The 21155-nt window shown below is 35.9% G+C and overlaps 1 protein-coding gene across 1 annotated transcript in view; it reads right to left on the bottom strand.

Moving 5' to 3' along the window:
* SLC12A2 (solute carrier family 12 member 2) overlaps positions 1 to 21155 on the bottom strand; it is a 109170-nt gene that overhangs the window by 70830 nt on the left and 17185 nt on the right. Inside the window, exons 2-4 of the mRNA XM_079918583.1 lie at positions 10425 to 10544; positions 9125 to 9200; positions 8723 to 8818 (exon numbers count right to left, since the gene is read on the bottom strand). Of these exons, the coding sequence (XP_079774709.1) occupies positions 8723 to 8818; positions 9125 to 9200; positions 10425 to 10544 (292 nt within the window). The remainder of the gene's footprint in view (positions 1 to 8722; positions 8819 to 9124; positions 9201 to 10424; positions 10545 to 21155) is intronic.

Genomic DNA, 21155 nt, shown 5'->3' with positions numbered 1-21155 from the left:
TGAGGCTATTCATAGTTAAGAATCTAAAAATAAACCATAAAGATTCTAAGGGAAAACATAGGGAAATATCATCATGACCTTGGGATAAGCAAAGATTTCAAGACAGAACAATAAAAGCACTAGTCAATAAATTAAATAGACAGATAAATAAATCTGAGAATCTGGGCTTCCTCAAAATGGTAAACGTTTCCTCTTCAAAAGACATGATTTAGAAAACGATAAAAAAAGTCACACACTAGGAAAAATATACACAATACATGTTAGACATAAGACTTGTATCCAGAAGATATTTTTAAAAATTCCTCCAAATCAGAAACAAAAAGATAACCCACTTTAAAAACTGGCCAAAGATATGAAAATATTACAAGGTAAGATATACAAGTGGTCACAAGCACATGAAAAGATGCTTATCATCATCATCATTAATCATCAGGGAAATGCAGTGGCGGTAAGACACTATTAAACCTCCATAAACACAGCTATAATTAGAAAGCTGTAACAAGTGTTGGCAAGAATGTGGAAAAACTGGTAGTCTCATATATTGCTGATGGGAGTATAAAATGGTACGACCACTGTAGAAAATCACTTGGCAGTTTCTTATAAATGAAAAGTATACCTACCCCATGAATCAAGAAGTCATTCCTAGGTAGTGTCCCAAAATGAACAAAAACATACAAAACCACAAAGACTTGTACAAGAATGTTCATGTCAGCTTATTCATAATAACCTCATACTAAAAAATAGCCCAAATGTCCATCAATAGGCACTAAATAAACACATTTTTTACTATTACAAATTTTATAGTGATAAAATGGAATACTACACAGTAACAAAAATGAACAAACTACTAAAATGGATATATTCCAAAGACATTATGTTAGGTGAAAGAGATGAGACATAAAAAGAGTACCTTCTGTATAATCCAGCCTGGGCTACCAGTGAGGATCTGATTGTCAAGAAACTTTCCAGTGTGATGGAAATATTCCATGTTTTGATTGAGCTAGATGTTACGCAGGTTTACATGCTTATGAAAACTCACAGAACTGTAAACTTAAAATCTGTGCATTTCACTACATGTGAATTTTACTTCAATAATGCTTATTTAATAAGCTATAAATCAACTGTCAACAACTAACATTTTTTAAATTGTACCATAGTCAAAATGAGATAGCAGGAAGTAATCATATATGTTAGACTTCAAAGGAGATTTCTGGAAAGGGGCATTATCAGATACAGCTTTCACGAATACTCACAACAACTGACTTCAACTCAAACTACATAGAACCTTTAAAGTAATATGCACAAAGATAAAAAACCCAAACAACTATACGCAGGAAGGTAGGAGCAGTATTTATTAAATTTTGACCAGGCACTCTGGATGTTTGTCTAATAACTATGCCACAAAACAGACATTTCTTAAACCACATGTGGCTCTTAAAAGTTCTCATCACAAAGAAAAAAAAATTTTTCCCTTTGGTATCTATAACAGATGATGGATGTTCACTAAACAATGTGGTAATTATTAAAATATATATAAGTCAAGTTATTTTATGCCCTATTAAACTTGTACAGTGTTGTATGTCAATTATATCTCAATAAAAATAAAAATAAATCACACATGGCTCAATTAGCACCATATGGCTCTATGTGCTAAGGTGGACTAAATGTTTCATATTAATGTGAAAAATATTTGAATTTTTAGAAACACTAACAAACCTGTTCAACTCCAAGTTAATTTCTTTTGGACTATTTAATCTTCATTTATTGTAACTAATGCTCACTCTTAGACAAAAGTTGGACAACAAATCTTACTGTCCATTGTGATGCTGAAAAATCACAGCAAGCATGTGGTCTAGGACATCCTCAGTGACTCAAGGTTGTGGGTAACAATCTCTGAACAAAACCAAACTTTGACACACATTTTCTATCAAAATGAATTTCTTTCAAAGAGTAGCTTGAAGGCCATTCAATTTAAAGTACAAACTACAACTACGAGGTAGAAAAATAAACACATTTAAAATTTAATAAAGTCTGAAAGGTAATAAGCTCCAGTTTTAAACAGTTTTGTGAAGTGACAATGTGATGGTTAATTTTATGTGTCAATCTGGCTGGGCCCTAGAGCCCAGATATGTGGTCAAACATTATTCTAGATGTTTCTGTGAGGGTGCTGGGCTGAGATTTACATATAAATTGATGGACTATGAGTAAAGCAGATTGCCCTCCATAATTTGTGTGAGCCTCATTCAATCAGCTGAAGGCCTAAATAGAACGAAGACAGACATCCCCTCTCCAACAAAAGAGAATTCTATAGTAGATAAGCCTTCACATGTGAACTCAGGCCATTCCTGGATATTCAGCCTGATGGCCTTCAGATTAAACTGCAGCATCCCCTCATTCCTGAGTCCTCAGACTGCTGGTTCACTCTTGAATATTTTGGGCTTCCCAGCCTCTGCAATCACATGACTCAACTCCTTCCAATTATTCTTTCTACCTAGTACACTTCCTATTGGTTCTGTTTCTCTGGAGAACCCAGACTAATACATACATGATACAAGGTAAAATGCAAATCATACCAAAAAAGGTCTTGTATACAAAATATATAAAGAACTCAAAGCTCAATAGTAGGAAACCACAATAAAATAAACTCAATAAATACCCTCCAAAACACTGGGCAAAAGATTTGAGTATAGAAAGAAAACTATTCAGCAATTACTCTTCAGAGTTCATCTGGTATGATTAGCAAATACTCCAGAATCCTTTATTTGTCAGAGCAGTAAGCTACCTACTTCTGTACACTCACTTAACGGTTTATTCAAAGACACCTTGTATAAAATTCTGAGGAACAACTTTAGGAATGCTATAGGGTGATGATGGATCCAAATAGATTCAACATCCATTTTAGTTATTGTTCTAGGAAATATATCCTAATACCCTGGTTAACAAATACACAACAAGGAATCTGCCTGTTAACATTCAGTAAATTTCCTCTATTCCGTTGCCATTATGAAGCCATACAGGAAAAGGCGAAGTGACAAACATGTAATCTTCAGACCATAATTCGGTACTATGTTATCATTGTGACTGATCACTTGAATACGTTAAACTTTAAAATCAAAGACATGTAGCTCTAATTCTGCAGCAGACAATTTGGGAACCAAGTTAAAGTATTTTTAATCATTAAAGACTGGCAAAATTGAAAGGTCACCAAATGAGTCAAAGAGAAAACCCAAGCCAAATTATTTTACAATTACTTGCCAGATTCACGTTTGAGTTACTTGTGGTGCATAAGTAGTGCTTTACTGAACTGAAAACACAATGTTTATGTTTAAGTCCAATAACTCATAAGTTATAGAACTGCTTTTATTCTTTTTTTTTTTTTTTTTTTTTTGGCCATGCGGCATCTTAATTTCCCCAACCAGGAATCGAACCAGTGGAAGTAAGGAGTCCTAACCAGTGGACTGCCAGGGAAGTCCCAACTGTTATAGAACTGCTTTTTACAGCTTCTTCAAACATTTCACTGATCTGAAAAACTACAATTTGAAATAATTTAGCAATAAAAGGAAAGAACTACAGAGCTGAAATCTAATTTACAACTCCTTGGTTGGTAATGATAGGAACTGATAAAGTTATACAATGGGCTAAACAAAAAAGTCTGACGATCAATGATAATCTGATTTTTTACCAATACAGAGAGTACTTTCTGTCACTTACAAGATGTGAAAAATGTTAGTGTTTCCTCACTTCCAATGGTTTGGTTTTACCTATATACAAAAGTGAGGAGGTCAATTATTTCAGAGAGAAGGAAAAGATACCAGTATGTGAAGGTAATTCTGACATATCGCAGACATTTTTAAAAGATTTACCAGTAGAGTTTGCATAAAATTAATTTTGTTTAAAAAAAAGGCTGTTTCATTTTTGCATAATGCAACATCAATGTTGTATGACATCAGACAATGTATTTCAAAGACCATGGTACCATGCCTAGCAGTTAGATCTCAAAAAATAACTGTCACTATTATCTGAACATAAGCTCCAAGAAAATAGGGTCTTGTCTGGCTTGCACTGTTACAAACCCAGTGCCTGACACAAAGTGCTCAACAATTATCTGTTGATTGACTGAAATACAAGGAATATAAAAATTTGATCTTAGTCACTTATGCAGATTTCTACTGACTTTAGATTCTCAGAACTGCCCATCACAAATTTGATGTAGCCTGGGCTTTTATGTGAAAGTGTACTGACCTCTGCTTTTAATACTCCAAACCAGAAAGTGGTTGAAGAACTGTTCCCTTCTATTGCTCAGTTCACATAATACACTATAATCCACAAGCAGAATTTACATTTCCATCTTATAAAAGGTTGCCTGTGGTTGTCTTCTATTTCACAGATGAGTTGATATTCAGAGGTTAATTATCTGAGAACAGAAGAGACTCTGGTCTGTGAAATCTAGGAAATGCAGACCTGAGTGACAGTGGCTGCTGGCCAGCGCCATCTAAGTTGCAGAACCTGTTGCACACGGTCCAAGGAAATTCTGTAAAATCCAAGATCTCAAGGACACTGGGAGGACTTGCAGAACAGGAAAGAGCTCTGGGCTCCCAGGTGCAACAATCTGTAGAGCCTGAATATGTGTGCTAGGGCAGGGAGTATGCCAGTGACTCCATCAGCTAGTTGCTGGTGCTAGTTTTATTCTGTAGAGGCAGAGGGCCTAGGGGATGGTTCTCTAACCTGCCACCAGTAGCTTTAAATAGCAACCTCCCATATTACTATAGTCTAATCAAGACTGAAACTCAGAATCTTGTATTTTCTAAGTTTTTACTTTTTTTCCCAGAAACCCTGAATATTTCCATATTATTTTTATCCTAGACTTCATAATTGGACACTATTACATTTGTTCACAAGTTGACAGTTAATTTATATTTTTAAAAAAACTACACTTTTTGGGCTTCCCTGGTGGCGCAGTGGTTGAGAATCTGCCTACCAATGCAGGGGACACGGGTTTGAGCCCTGGTCTGGGAAAATCCCATATGCCGCGGAGCAACTGGGCCCGTGAGCCACAATTACTGAGCCTGCGCATCTGGAGCCTGTGCTCCGCAACAAGAGAGGCCACAATAGTGAGAGGCCCGCGCACAGCGATGAAGAGTGGCCCCCACTTGCCACAACTAGAGAAAGCCCTCGCACAGAAACGAAGACCCAACACAACCATAAATAAATAAAATTTAAAAAAAAACAAAAAACAAAAAAAACTACACTTTTCTAGATTGGTACCTGTTTAATCTCTAAAATGTACTGTTAAAGCCAACGTTAAGGCTATTTAGTAACATTAACTAGCTGTGGCATAAATCACACAACACTAGGAAAAGTACACATTTCACACACTTACATGGAGTTGGAAGTACATATACCTCACAAAACAAGAATAAAATATTATTCAGTGTTAATATAAAAATACATGTCATAATTCAGTTAAGAGTCAAGATAAATAAAATTAAAATGTCAAGCACTACCTCAAAATAGTTCTTTATATTAATAACTACGCACTCAAGTTTACAAAAGGGCTCTTAAGACAGAAATTAGTAAAGAGAGCAGCCACAACCTCTCAGCAATATTTTGAGTAAAATACTTCCTTGTTAATGCCCTTAATAGTCAACTTTCAGTCCACAGAAAATTAAGATGGGTCTCCAGACATCTCTGTTCCCGTAGTATCCCTCCATTTCTCCTATCTAAGTCTTTGTACCCTGACCCTCCAGATAGCTCTAGCTCTACTGCTCTCCTCTTACGCAGCCCTTTCAAGGAAGGAAGTCAAATAAAGTCCTCAGTGGTTGGGCTAGAGGGCATCCAATGCAGGCACCCTTGGTCCCATATTACTAAAAGATAAAAAGCTTATTGTGAAGAACAGCAAATAAACTGCATCTATACATTAAGTCTCTTAAAGTTTGTTTTAAACCATAATTCCCTCTCTCTGTTTTTTGCTCCTTGTAAAGTTTTATTGAACAAGGATTCCTTGTTCCAGAGAGATTCCTAGTCTGGCATTTGCTGTCGTCATCCTACAGTGTCATTTAGTAAGTTCCTCTCTCCCCTGAATACTCTATGCTTCCTGAAGCTATAGGCATGATGTGATTCATATTCGATATTTCACAGGTAGTCTTATTAAGTAAAGCATTTACAAAGTTGAAATATTCCCTTTTCTTCTTCACTTATTTTGTAGAAAAATTACCCAAACGATAAATCTCTTATCAATTTTTTGCTTACAGTGAGTTCAGGTAAGGAGTTTTCACTCAGAAAACTTGATTCACACTAGATTCTTTATCAATTTTCAAAATAAGTTTTAGTTCTCTAGCATTCTTCAAAGGTGAAAATGACATTTTTGTGTGTGTGTGATGTCTGTGAACCTAGGGATTTTATGTTCTCATTTAAATCAGTTACTATTAGTAGTAGTATTGCTGTTCTATCCAAATTTAAGTCAGTGTTAGTTTCTTCAAGTTGGCTCCTTGGTCCTTTTGACATGAAACAAAGTAGGCTTTGTTACCTTCTTTACTTTTTGATGTGGAAAGATGTCTAGACTTCTCTAGTACATTTCCTATCCAGATCTGGAATCAATGCTTTCTCCAAGGTTCCCTGGTTCCTTTGAATGGAAATACACAATGTGGGCACTCAGGGTGTTCACTGATACTGGGCTGGTCATTTGTTACAGGTGATATTTGTGGACAGAGCTAAGAAATATATACTTTTGGGATAAAATGTATGAGTCATACTGATACTTTCAATTTAGAACCATGAATACAGAATACAATGTAATCTCACCAGTTTTATACCTATATCTACTTTCTCCCTTGTGGAAATACCGTTTTTCCAAGAAACCAAAATAAATCCTGTTAGGGATCTCCAAGTCTACAAAGCAGATGGAGAGAAGACACAGGGGTTTACATTTATTGCAAGAATCTCCAGGAACTTTCACTGCAGACGATGCAGCTCATTTATTATTCTATAAAGGATTAGCCAGCTTTCTAACATCACTAACTGATCTAAGGGAAAAATGAATGCCTTCTAGCAAAGCTTCAAAGCATTTGGTCACTTCTTTAAATTAATGGCTTTCTCTTTTTCTATAGGTTTCAATATTTCAGCAAATGTATTTACTTTGTCATTTATGAACAAACGATAACAGAAGAATTCCAAATTGTATAATCCAATTTTTTTTTCTCTATAGTTAGTTACTCTCTGTGAACTATCATTTTGAGGGAACTCAGGCAAAACTGCAACAACATATGGTACTTTGCTGGGACACATCTTCATGCACTCCATATTCTCATACTTCCTTGGTGTCCAGGACAGAAAACTAGATACAAGTCTCTGAGGTATTCATAAAAATATATGAAAACTACTGGTAGTATTGAAACATGAAATGGCTTTTTAGTCACAATGCAGGAAAATCTATACTTTCCTTAAGTTTGCACTCACACAGAGAACAGAATGGGGTTTGTGCTGACAGTGGGTCCATGCCCCACTCCCCTTGAGGCTTACAACCTAGATTTGAAGGGCTGAAGACAAGGAGAAATTTTATGATGATTTGCTGATCCTCTCAAATACCTAACACAGCATCCCATTTCTCCCCCTATGTCCATTCCCCAATAGCAGCAGAATGAAATGAAGCATGGGGCACCCAGTTACATAAGAAACCAAGAATCTCTCAGCACTGTCTGATCAGTCGTTGGACATAACCACATCTTGGACCCCAATTTGCTCAACCCGGATTCACGTACATATAAAACTTCAGCCAGCAGTGATACATGCTCAGCACAGTCATAACTACAGATGTGAGCTACCAGCTTCCCTTAGGGCCATAGTGATCTGAATTCTCTGGTATGTAAAAAAATATGAAGACTGGGGAAAAATGAAAAGCTCAATCCGGTTCTCTCTTTCTCCAAGTACTAACGCAGAAAAAGCAGAAATTGCATGTATATAATGTCAAATACAGATCTGCAAAATAGTTGAGGCAGATGGAACAGGTAGATTCTTTTCTCACTTGATCTGCTATGATGAATTTACAGAAGCTGGTATACATTTTCTCTTCTTTCCCTTAGGATCTTCCCCTCACTCCAGCTGAATGATGAGTTTTTGTTTGGAAAATGGATTTCTTTTCTTCTTGTTCTCAGGGGTCCCAAGGCCATTCTCCTGGTGTCCTGGGTGTTCTCCCTGGGAAGAGTAAAACCTCACAAGGCAGGTCTTGTGGGCTCCAATAAAATAGGCCTCAGGGTACCCAGAGAAGAGAGCTAGAGTTGAGGGCATGGATTCAGCGTCCCAGGTGTAACTCACACAAGCTATTAGACCATGAGGACAGAACTCTGCCTAAGTTTCCTTCAGTGGGGAGGAATGAGGTTACACCTGTACAATACTGACCAAATGCAGGATGCACACCACTGATCCAAGGGCTGAAGCCTGGGAGAAGGCAACAAGGGGTGCCTTGGTGGAGAAGAAAGCCAGTTAGAAGCTCCATTCTTGTTACCAAACACACTGACCAATCTGAAGCATACATGTTTGTGTATGGATCAACTTAAAATTTTATATTCAAAATATTAGTTAAAAAGTACTTGACAGCAACTTTCTTGCCTATATAGAACCTGATATGTTGCTTCTTTAAGGTAAAAAATAACTAGAGATATTTTAAAATCTCAATTTATTTAGTGTCAGTAATCCAATGCTGATGATGTAAAAAGACTGAATTTACCTCCTCGTACAAATCCATTAGTAGCTATTGCCGAAGTAGACAATCCTGTGATAGTTGTCACAACAGTGGCCATTATTATTACAAGGACTGACAGACCTTTAGCGAAAAAGAAAAGAGACTTGAGAATACTTACACTCTCATTTAAACCTGCCACATCTAGAACTGGTTAGTCTAAGTATACTGAATTTACATTACAACCTATAAATTATCTTACTTTTATCTCATATTAGATCAAATCAGAATTATGAAAAAAGTGACATTAAGACAACAGTCTGATACAAAGGAGAACATACTGTAGAATGATTCCAACTGCTTGAATTTTATGAGGTTCAGACTACACATGCACACAGCCCTTTCCCTATTCATTCTCAAATGAATCAAGCAGTATGTCACTTCACTTACCTATTCCAGCTTGACCCACAATCCATGACAATCTAATAAAGAGCATTACTCCCCAAATGTTTAACATACATCGTACCTAGAAAAAGAGGCCAAGTCACAGATGAAAAGTAATTAAATACACAGTAAATGCTAAACTAGCCAATAGTAGGATAACATACATTTTAAACTATAGAAGGTCCTTTCAAATCTCTTATCCCACCCTTAAACAGTTTTTTTTAAAGAGCTTTATTGAGAGCTTAAATGTGAGCTAATTAAAGTATAATGTAATATACGAGTATATGTGTATGTATGTACTTTATACACACACATTTATCTGAAGCAGCAGAAGCAAAAGAACAAGAAAGGCACAAGGAATATTTTAAGACTTCAGCCCTAAAAAAAGGAGCTTATGTTCCCCCTTATCAATGCAAGTCAGTTTTTTACTTATTCTTTTATAACGTCTTCACTTCATGATTTCTACAGCGGATTTAAGTATTATGTAATATCTGTCAACACAAAATGCCAACTGTTCACACATCTTTCGAAAACCTACTCTTTGTAAGACAGCATCCTCAATTTATTTTTACTTTTATTTATTATGCTCGTACATAGAATACAGCCTTCCAAAATAGTAAAATCTAAGAATAGGCAAACAACACAACTCAGAGCTTAAAATACACTCTACTGATGAGACAATAAAATCACTACTAGAACTGGTATTTTTCCCTCTACTTCTCCCCTAAATGTCAATACAACTCTATATTAGTGCTTCCAAAGTCCCAATGAGACTCTCTACTCCAGTCAGATCCTTAGTGCCTATTCAAACACAGAAAAAGAAAGTAAATCTGAACCTTAATCACCTAAACCTGTCTACTGAAGTGATCTCAACACTTATGTCTCCTTTATTCTGTTGCTTGTTAACATCTATACATTTCTCTTCAAAAGACAATACAGTAGCAGGAAAGGAAGCAGGCACATTTCAGCTATATTACCTGCCCAGCTTTCTTGATTGCGTTGCTCTCATCAATTTAATAGCTTCATACTTAATTTTTGAAAAGTGACAATATGTGAGATTCAGAAGAGGTTATAAAATATAACTTAGAAGTAATCAAATATAATTTGATTAAATTAATAAATATATTTACTTCACTGAATTTAATACCCACAAGGAAAGGAGGTGCAAGTATTCATTTGGTCCTCCATAACAATCAGATAAAACCGTTTAAAAAAGAGAAAGCATTATCTCGAGAATGATGATATTAGGAAGATTGTATAATAAACAGAAATGTGTAACTCTAAAATTAAGTCTATAGGTACATACTAGCACACCCTTGATCCAGCCAAACTTCACAACTCCTTTACTTTCCGCGGTATATGTGACCACAGCCTCTCGGGTTGGTGTACTTTCTTCCCCGTTTGCAAAGCCATCCTCAAAAGGTTCCTGGTTATAAGAGGAAATGCGAATTATGCTTAAGAATTATTTAAAATTTAAAATCACCTGATAAAAACAAACATCACTAAATACACTTAGTGTATTTACAAGAATCAAGGGTTTCTGAATATTTTACCTAAGGACTGAGTTTTAAAAATTTAATTATCATGAAACCCATTTTAATAATTTAAACTTTTAATTACATTTTGGTGGTATCTGGAGAACACAAAGAATACTATTTGCTAAGTATAGGCTAACCAGGTCAGTCAATTCAGACCTTGTCTCTCCAGCCACAACTTTATATTGCCTGGATGTCACCCTTCCCCTATCTGGACTTTCAGTGTTAACAGTATAAAACTCCTCTTCGTCACCAGTGAACAGTTTTCCCTTTATAGTCTCTGACAGCGGGACTCCGTGGATCCCAAGATTCACCCCTAACTCCTGCCTTTACTCACTCCTGAGTCCAGTCACTCAGCACTCTTCATTCTCTCCTTTCTAATTTTTCTCAGATTCAGACGTGAACTGGTTGACACAATGCATTTTCACTAGTGTTTCCTTCTAAGGCTTTTATGTTTCATGTCTGATTCTATAATTCTTAGTTTTTCTTCTTTATATTCTCTCTTTCCTTCTCTCCATGGCTCTCAACTTTTGTTCAGTCCCAACACACCCAAGGCACATGACAAACTTCCAAACCAGTGGCAGTGCCTTAAACAGATCATGAAGGGTGGAAGGGTGTTGGGAAATAGAAAATGTTCTAGATCTAGAATCCTGTCCCTAACACTAGCCCCATAGTTCTTCCTCTACCCATATCTCAACAGCAGGGAACAAAGTACAGCTATATTTCAAACATTCAGTCTTTAAATGAAAAAGAGCCAACTAAATTAATTATCATTTAATCCTGAACACTGTGATCTAGATTTCCTACAATACTTTTTTAAGAAATCATTTTCAGTGGTTATACCCTCTACTGAATTCTGAATATAATTTTTTTCATAGAAATGAGCTGCAGCAAGTTCTGTGTTACAACAGAGAAAAAACTATGTAATAATCCAAACTTCCTTTTTTTCTTTGACTTCTGTTAACCAAGTAGACTCATTTAATTCCCTTAATGCATTATTGCTATATGGCCTTTCAAAGTGCTATCAACCTAGATCAGCTCTTATATTCCATATTTTTATAATGTACCTACTGCAAATTCTGAGATTTTTAAGCAAAAGAAGAAACAGTATAATAAGTTAGATGCAGTAATTTCTTTAAGTATATTTTTTTTGAAATTATTTTACCTAGGCTCTTTTAAATAATCAAATTTTAAACTAATCTCCACGTTTACGCTAAAAGACATAGCTATAACTTCAACTACATGAAATACATGGAAAATAACTCATTTTAAGATTACTAAGAACTTAAAAATGAACTTTAATGTTGACTAATTCTGATAGCTCACAAACTTTTAAAAACAGATCCTAAGAGAAATAAATCATCATAATTTCCCTTACAGCACAGTTTCATAACTACTGTCTACTGTATCAAATGATTATTGTACTTTAAAAAGGATGCCCCAGGCTTATGGCATATAAGACACTTCATAAAAATTCTGTAATCACCCCAATCTTCTATACTTTTTTAAACCGCCTTACTGAGCTCTTATTCACATACTCACCCATTTAAAGTGCATATTTCAATGATTTTTAGTATATTCACAAAGTTGTACAATTATCACCACAGTCAATTTTAGAACATTTCCATCATCCCAAAAGAAGCTCCACACCCGTGAGCAGTCACTCTCCATTTCCCCTTTTCTGAAGCTCCTGGCAGTTACTTACTGACTTTCTATCTCTATGGATTTGCTCTTCTGATATTTCATATAAATGGAATAATGCAATCATACACATGTGGCCTTTGTGTGCGGCTTCTTTTCCTTAGCATAACGTTTTCAAGGTTCATCCACGTTATAGTACATATCACTCTTTTTTATTGCCAAATAATATTCTGTTGTATGGATATACCCCATTTTAAAATCTGTTCATCAGCTGATGAACATTTGGGCCTATTCTACATTTTAGCTATTATGAATAATGCTGCCGTGAATATCTGTGCACAAGTTTTTGTGTAGACATGTGTTCTTCATTTACCTTGGGTATATACCTAGAAGAATTTCTGGGCCATGAAATACTTTTTGCAATGACTATTTCTGGTTGTCTTTCCCACCTCTTCTTTTGTATCAGTCTGCAGACTGTCACTCCTCATTTTAGTCCATGTGTCTATTTTTATCCCTCTTTCGTGCTTAGAATTTGGTATAAACATGGAAACCAGTAATAGGTAAACGTGTGAGAAATACGTACAAACAGGAAAAAATGTAATCGGGGCCTGTGTAGCTCAGCAACCCACTTTGGCTTTACGTCCACTGTTGTTTATGTTCTATACAGTAGGACATCACTGATGAATTCCCCCAACGCTGCCCCCAAAAAAGAAAAAAAAGAGAATTGATGGCTCAACTGTTCAATTATTCAAATAAAGCCAGAACAAAAATGTTTGCCTATTAACTCAATCAACTTTAAAGTAGACAGAAGTTCCTTAGATTTCACTCTAGGATATTTGGTGCTCTTCAGTTATAAAATAACATAAAATATTATATAACCTGCAAGTATTACAGGAAAATATAATGCCTATAATAATACACAAGAAAATACAATGCCTATAATTATACACAGAGAGATATTTCTATTCCCATCTCTATTAAAAGAAAACTAAAGATGTGTGTACTTAATAGGTTACTTTCTCCAAGGCTAAATTCTGATGTGCATGTCTTTTTAATAATTCAGAAGCAGGCAGGCGTCTTAATATTTTTGCTGTATTTATTAGAATTCCACCTGAAAATTGAAGATCTAGCAATAATTATACCGTTTCCACAATACTATGAACAACTATATTCAAAAAACACCGTAAGATTTTTCTGCATGTATAACATATTTTAAAACAAAAATGAATCCAAATAAAATTTAAGTTTAACTTCCTTATCATGTTCCAATAGCTCTATTTTAAAAAGTGTTATTAATCTTTAAAATACAATTCAAAAATTAAAATGAATTGAGTATGTTATTTTTTATATTTCAATCAACAGATTTAAGTTAAATAAAATTGGGTTTATATTTATTTCCTGAAATAACAGGAAACCAAGGTAGAATACATTTTGTTTCTATAAATACATTAGTTTCAGAGAAATAAGGAAATTGTTGAGTATGGCGTTTTATCTACACACACACACACAAAATATTGTATATAAATCTTATTACCAGGAAAATTTCACATATACAATTATGAACTATAAATTATACTGATAGAAAAGTACATAAATAAAATCTTCAATCTACCTACCATTTTCAGAGAAATGAAGGCTTTGTGTTTTTTACTGTTTTTCACATAATGAATACAATGTCAAAAATAACAACATGATTTTTTGGATAACACCGTATTAAATGAGGTGGAACAAACTAATTTAAATTTATTTGGGGAAATAATCTTTCAAAAAGTAGCACTGTAAATCTGAGTCTACAAAGCAAGGATTAAGACTGGGCATGAGGGACTTCGCTGGTGGTGCAGTAGTTAAGAATCAGCCTGCCAATGCAGGGGACACGGGTTCGAGCCCTGGTACGGGAAGATCCCACATGCCGCGGAGCAACTAAGCCCATGCACCACAACTACTTAGCCTGCACTCTAAAGGCTCATGAGCCACAACTACTGAAGCCCACGTGCATAGAGCCCGGGATCCGCAACAAGAGAAGCCACCACAATGAGAAGCCCGTGCACTGCAACGAAGAGTAGCCCTCGCTCGCCGCAACTAGAGAAAGCCCGTGCACAGCAACAAAGACCCAAAGCAGCCAAAAATAAATTAAAAAAAAAAAAAAAGACTGGGCATGAGAACAAGAGTGGGGAAGAGAGGAAGAGACAGAGGAAACAATGGAAAACACAGAGAGGTAGACCCTCAGTAACTGGAAGGATTTCTTAATTTGAGGAGCCATGAAACACAGAGTTCCACCAGGCTGTTAAAAAATTCATGACTGGAAATTAGGAGAGGGGCCAGGGATAAAGAGCTAGTGGGTGAAGCTATGGAAAAAGAATGAAAAGAGAAACTTTGGGAAAGAAAACCTGAGTAGCTGAGCATTTTTCTGAGAATACAGAAAACATAAGAATGAAAGGGAACTCTGGTTTCCATGGTCATTTATTTCTTTGCAGGGAGTAGAGAAAAGGAGAATTTCTGCACTGTGGATACTCTCCCTTGTATATTCAAATTTCTACCTCAACTTGATCATTCTTTGTCCTCTAACCATAGTTATCTTTTTGCTGCACACCACACACCCCACCTCCAAATGTCCAGCCAAACGTGCTGAAATACTACCCCACGTTCATCAATGCACACCAACCTGGCTTCACCATGCCACAACACTGGAATAGTTTTAAGACATCCAAGGACTTCTCTGGTACCAAATCTAATAAATCTAATGTACAGTTTTTAGTCCCTGTCTCAAAGGACTTTTGAAACAGCTCATGATACTGTTGACAACTCCCTCTTTCTTCAAACTTCTTTTGAAATACCACACTCTCTTAGCCTCTTCCACCCAGCAGTTAAATGGTAAGAGTCCTTTCAATACTTGGTCTTAGACCCATCTCTTTTTTTCAGTCTGTTTCTCCTATGGTCATCTCACCAGACCTGTAGCTTTAAACACCATCTGTATGTGATAAGTAATAAGTGACGGCTCCCATACTTTTCCAGATCAGACCTCCCCTCTCAATATCAGCCCTGTGTGTAAAATACTGATGTTGCCACTTTTATAGTTCATTACTTTTACTACTCCAATTCTTACCAAATAAGAAAAAAGAAATTGTCAGTGTACTACAAACAACTTTCCTCTAAATGAAAAGGAGAGGGAAACAGTTTCTCTTTTTTGGATTAGTTTTTAATTCTTAAAGGTTTCAGTGGACACTTAAATATCAAAAAAGGTATCTGATCAGAAAGATAGTACGTTCTAGACTCACAGATTTAGAGAACGAACTTATGGTTACCCATGGGGGTGGGGGGGAAGGGGAGGGGGGAGGGATGGATTGGAAGTGTGGGAGTGACTTGTACACCCTGCTATATTTAAAACAGATAACCAACAAGGACCTACTGTATAGCACAAGGAACACAGCTCAATATTCTGTAGTAACATAGATGGGAAACGAATTTGAAAAGAATAGATACATGTATAACTGGATCACTGTGCTATATGCCTGAAACTAACACAACATTGTTAATCAACTATGCTCCAATATAAAAATTTCTTAAATAAAATTAAAAAAAAACTTTCCATCAAAGAAATTCTTAATAATTAAAATCCTTTATAATGTAAATTGATTTTAGATTTATTCTGCAATACACATCTTAAAATTTTAGTTTTTCAGTTTCCAATATCCAAAAATTAACTTGTTTTGAATTCACTAATTTAAATTACCCTTTACATATCAAAGGTCATAACTCACACTCTGCTTGACCTAAAAAAAAAATACAACTGAACACAAAGGCTAGGCTTACTGATGATTTCTCAGTAAAAAAATTCTTAAAAAAAATCAAGCTATCGTTTCTTCCCTAACACCAGAATTTTCTTCAGTATTTTAGAGACAACCTAGGATGAAGGCAGATTTTTTAAAGTGATGAACAATAAAGCTTTAGGAAAAAATACTTATCCAAGCTTTTAGAAAATTACAATTAGAAACCTTAACACTGCTTTCACTGGCTCTGTAACCGAGTGCAGTATTGTCTTCTGTGTACATCCTCATCATGGGCACACCAACACACTTTTCATTGATAAATGCTTTAGGTACACATTACACTAAAGTGTCAGTTATTTTCTTTCTTCAGACATCCCAGTTACTAAGTCCACAAGACTTTCATCTCAAGTATACAAGGTAGTGTAGATGGTCTCTGCGACATCACTGAACAAGGATGTTAATACCCATGAAAGATGATTGTGCAGTGCTCAGAATGATTTATGATCATGTTTTGTCCAAAGTTGAATAAAGGTGCTTATCATTGTACAAAGAAAAATCAAGACTGTCTAGACAGTGCAACTTTTGAATACAGTTAGAATAAAACACATTTCTGGCAAAGCCTATTACCAAATATATTCATTTTTATACAAATTTATTCTCTTTTTTATAGTTAAACTGGTAAAGACTTGGCAAAAGTATCTTAGCTCAGCAATTTCAGGCCATAGTAGGCAAAAGACAGTAACCTACATAATTTTTTTAAAATTTGGAAGGAGGGGAAAATGTTTGGGTTTTTATTTTGTCTTACTGGTGTTTCAAAGAACAACTGAGCAAAGCTGTACCAAACTATCTCTTTAGGTCTATGGCTGCTACAATATTGTTTCCAGGTAGACTTAAGGGTGCTCAAATATGGACACTTTTTGAAGAGGGAAATGTACCAGTCCCTTAAAGTAACTTCTGATATTTTTCGGTTACCTGAAGATTCTACAGTTGCAAAAAGCAGTTTCTGAGCATAAACCACAACTACATCCTTTCACTCATTCATTAAACAAATATTTATTAATCAGTTTTATCAAGAACCACACTAGGGACTTTTCAGCCCTCCCAGAGTTGATATTTTTATAGTAGAGGCTAAAGATCATGGGTAGGTTTTCTATCTTCTATCCAGGGCATTTTCTACTATACCAAGAAGCCTCTATTAATTGTTTAATCCAGTTAAAAAAAAAACAAAAAACGGTTGATGCTTCTTTTCAAGTCACAGCCTCTCTGTGACAGTCTCCTAATCTGTAAAATGGAGATAATAATCCCTGACCACCTGTACCATTTCCTTGGAGTCTCAAGACTGTAAATAAAGATCAATGTGTTACAGCCACATAAAGCAGCTGAGGTTTCTTGGGCTTGACTATCAAGCCAACTGATACAGCTTGATTATAATACAGCAATTTAAGTTTCAGTGCCATGTTAGAAATGTAAAAGTGTGACCCACAGTTACACACTTCAAAAGGCTTAGTAGGAAAATTATTCCTAGATGGCCTGGCTTTTCAATGCCCAGCCACTTCTCAACAAGAACAAGATTACACACTCAGTTGACCCTATCAGAGCAAAGGCAGCATTTTCTTTTCCCTGAGGCTGTACATGCTCTCAGCGCCCAGTCAGTGTTGCTCCTGCGGCACCTGCTGGGAAGCTCAAACCCAAATATATTCATTTTTTATGAATGTTATAAAAAGGTCCTCCATGTTAATACGGAGGACCAAAACCCATGCCAGTGAGCACCCCTTAACTCCTCTTGCAACTAAGGGTCCTCCTCCTTTTGTCCCCACACTGCATCTCTGAAATATATCTTGCATTAAATCTTGATCATGTTTTATGGATCCATTATGAATCCATGCTTCTGTGTTAAGGTTCATTTATTTAGAGAAACAAAATTTTCTTTTTTTATTTTCTTTTTTTTTCTTTTTGGCTGTGTTGAGTCTTTGTTGCTGCGTGTGAGCTTTCTCTAGTTGTGGCGGGCAGGGGCTACTCTTCGTTGTGGTGCACTGGCTTCTCACTGTGGTGACTTCTCTTGTTGCGGAGCACGGGCTCTAGGCACGCAGGCTCAGTACTTGTGGCTCGTGGGCTCTTGAGTGCAGCCTCAGTAGTTGTGGCGCACGGGCTCAGCTGCTCCGTGGCATGTGGGATCTTCCCGGACCAGGGCTTGAACCTGTGTCCCCTGCATTGGCAGGCACCGGGGAAGTCCATAGGGAAACAAAATTTTCTATTAGCATTATCTCTGCAACTAGAAAGTGGTTATTAAACTAATACATTAACTTACATAGTTAATGTGAGGATTGGGTAAGATAAGGTATTCGTTTACATAAAAAAAAAAAGCTAAAATTATTGAAGATGAAGAAAGCTGCAAAGGAATAAAGATAGGATATGAGATGGCTTTATTTTTTCAATATAACAAAACTATATGTATTGGCTAATCATTTTCTGGCTGCCACAAAATATGCATCAAACAACCATTTACCCTGCCAAATGAAGACTAGGGAACTACACTGCATCCTAGCATTTTGATCTATGAAATAAAATTTGGATCCCAATTACAACTGATGTTACTTTTTACACAGTAAATCAACCTTACCAAATAATCTTAAGCAACAGAAAAAAAAAAAACTACCTCAACTGGAAAACAACATTGTGGGGGGCAGACATATACCTTATAAAATTTTGCATGCATTTAACAACTACTTATTTAGAAGATGTTATGTACAGGGTAGTAGCTATGGTAGAAATAAGAGAAATTTTTAAATATACAGAACTGTCTACCCTCATTCAAATTATCTGATTTCAAATTATTCTGGCAGACCATATCATCTAAATGCTAAAAACTTCTGTTAATTACAACTACCAAAAAGGTCAGAAGTTCAACATGAAGGGTGATCACACATAAATAGAACTGAAACAATAATCCATTCCAGAAGTTTTAAATTCTCCCCAATTAATATTTGTACTAAATGAAAAACAAGATGGAAAAGCGTATTTAGCAGTGTAACAATCTGCCTCTTCCATCTTTTTCTGAGCAATTCTCTTACTATTTCCTATAACTACAAACACACTTGGAAAATATAACAGGGAAAAGGATGACTTTTTTTCTCCATGACTTTTAAAGAGTTTGACTCTGGATAAGAATTGATTTATAGGTTAGGCAATAATTTGGTTTTGCATATTTGGGGTAAGGTGAACCCTGGCATAGAATCCAACCCAATTCAAGTTTATTGTGATATACACCAGATTTTTTGTTCTAAGTAATATTGCAAGATACATCAAAATAGTAGTTTTTCTACTGTCAAGAAACAAAAGTTTCATACAAAATACAGTTGTACATAATCTAGGTTTGGCTATCCATTACTCATGGGGTAAAATAAGAATTCGTAGTATAGGAGACCCTCATAATCTCTCCGGCTTCCTTTAATTACAGCCAACATTTACTGAAATACTACTGTGTTCCAGACACTTCCCTAAATGCTTTCACACCCTATTTCCCTGAACTGGCACATCTTTGAGAGACAGATCTAATCTCCACTTAACAAATGTGGGAACAGTCTTTTGACAGGTTAACTTACTCCAAACCGTGTAGCTATTAATGTGGCAATGCAGAGAATCTTCTAAATGGTAGAATTCCACATATTACAGGGAGCCAAGGTGAATTATTTAAAGTTACCTATTTTGGACAAGGAGACATTAGACAAAGCGCCCAACTTAAGAAACTGTCCTGCTCAAACTTCCCAATTCCTCAGCTATTTTCGCTCTTTACCTTGCTTCATCCTTCCCTCCTTCCTCTGCTTCCAAACCTACAGAAGCTAAGGATTTCTGACACAGTTCTCATAAAAATGACAGCAGAAGTTCTGCGCTGTGTATGACACCAGAGGGTATTTTTAAAAATTTCTTTGCTCTTTGTAGAAATTCCCCCAGGGTCTACAGTGTGTGCGAAACTCTTTGCCCTACAGGACTGTTACAGACAGCTGGATCAGACCTCCTACGGAGGAGAAAAAATTGCTAGTGTACAGATATAACCCACCTGGAAGGCACGTAAAATGTTTAATATGAAATTGTGTCCTAAATAGAGTTATACGAGTTATTTAACTTTAGGAGCTTATTTGGAGGCTATGGTGGTAGACAGGGTAGTTAGACCAATAAATCGTTCAGTTTCTATGTTACCTAGAATTTTCTTTTTCCAATTAAAAACCGACATTAGCAGCGCAAGCTAGCAACTCCTTCTGATCAAATGCTCTTGGTCTTACTAGGTTCCTTCTTCCCGTACATGCTTTAACATTGCAACCTCTTCACCCCTGGGTCCACTTACACATCCATGCCCTTTCAGGAAGCCTTGAAAAAGAAAATTATCCACACAGAATCCTTGAGATTTGTCATCAATGTTTTATTACCACACATAGTAAGATTTGACATGATTAAAGAAAAAGTAAATATTAGTCTGTTTTAGAAGTCTCTGTATTTTTCCAGTCATACACCACTTTATTATTTCTATTAATTTTCCTTGAAGTTTTTTATACACCTTCAAAATCCTATCCTTTAAGTTAGAAAATTTCTGAGAGTTCTATCAAATATTTAATTTGATATAATACTGTTTTATTGCTGAAATGTTGATTTTAAAGTATTTTCTCCTGGGGGACTTTTTGCCTGCTATTCCCTGTCTTTAACACACTTTGAATATGGCTGGCTCCTTCTCAAACTTTAGGTCTTAGCTCAAGTGTAGCCTCCTTCCCAGACCACCCAACATATAGTTTCTTCTCAGCAGTGCCCCTTTTTTCTTCTTCATAGCATATATCACACCCAGTAATTATTTTTTTTATTTACTCAGCTCTTGTAATATATGTACCTACCTCCACTCCTTCAATGTGTATTAAAATGGAAGGTCCACAAGGGTACAGACCTCTCCCTGTCATTTTTAATCAAAGACATAGTGAATGAATATTGAGTCTTTATGGGCAATCCTTGTTTTCCAAATAATGTCCTGAAATAGTAACAAGTAAAATTTTAAGCGTCTGCTCCTGAGTCAGATCCAAGTTCAAAATCTAGCTCTGCTATCACTAGCTA

The sequence above is a fragment of the Stenella coeruleoalba genome (assembly GCF_951394435.1).
Source record: "Stenella coeruleoalba genome assembly, chromosome: 3".
Lineage (NCBI taxonomy): Eukaryota > Metazoa > Chordata > Mammalia > Artiodactyla > Delphinidae > Stenella > Stenella coeruleoalba.
This window is presented reverse-complemented; position numbering and strand designations above follow the sequence as displayed.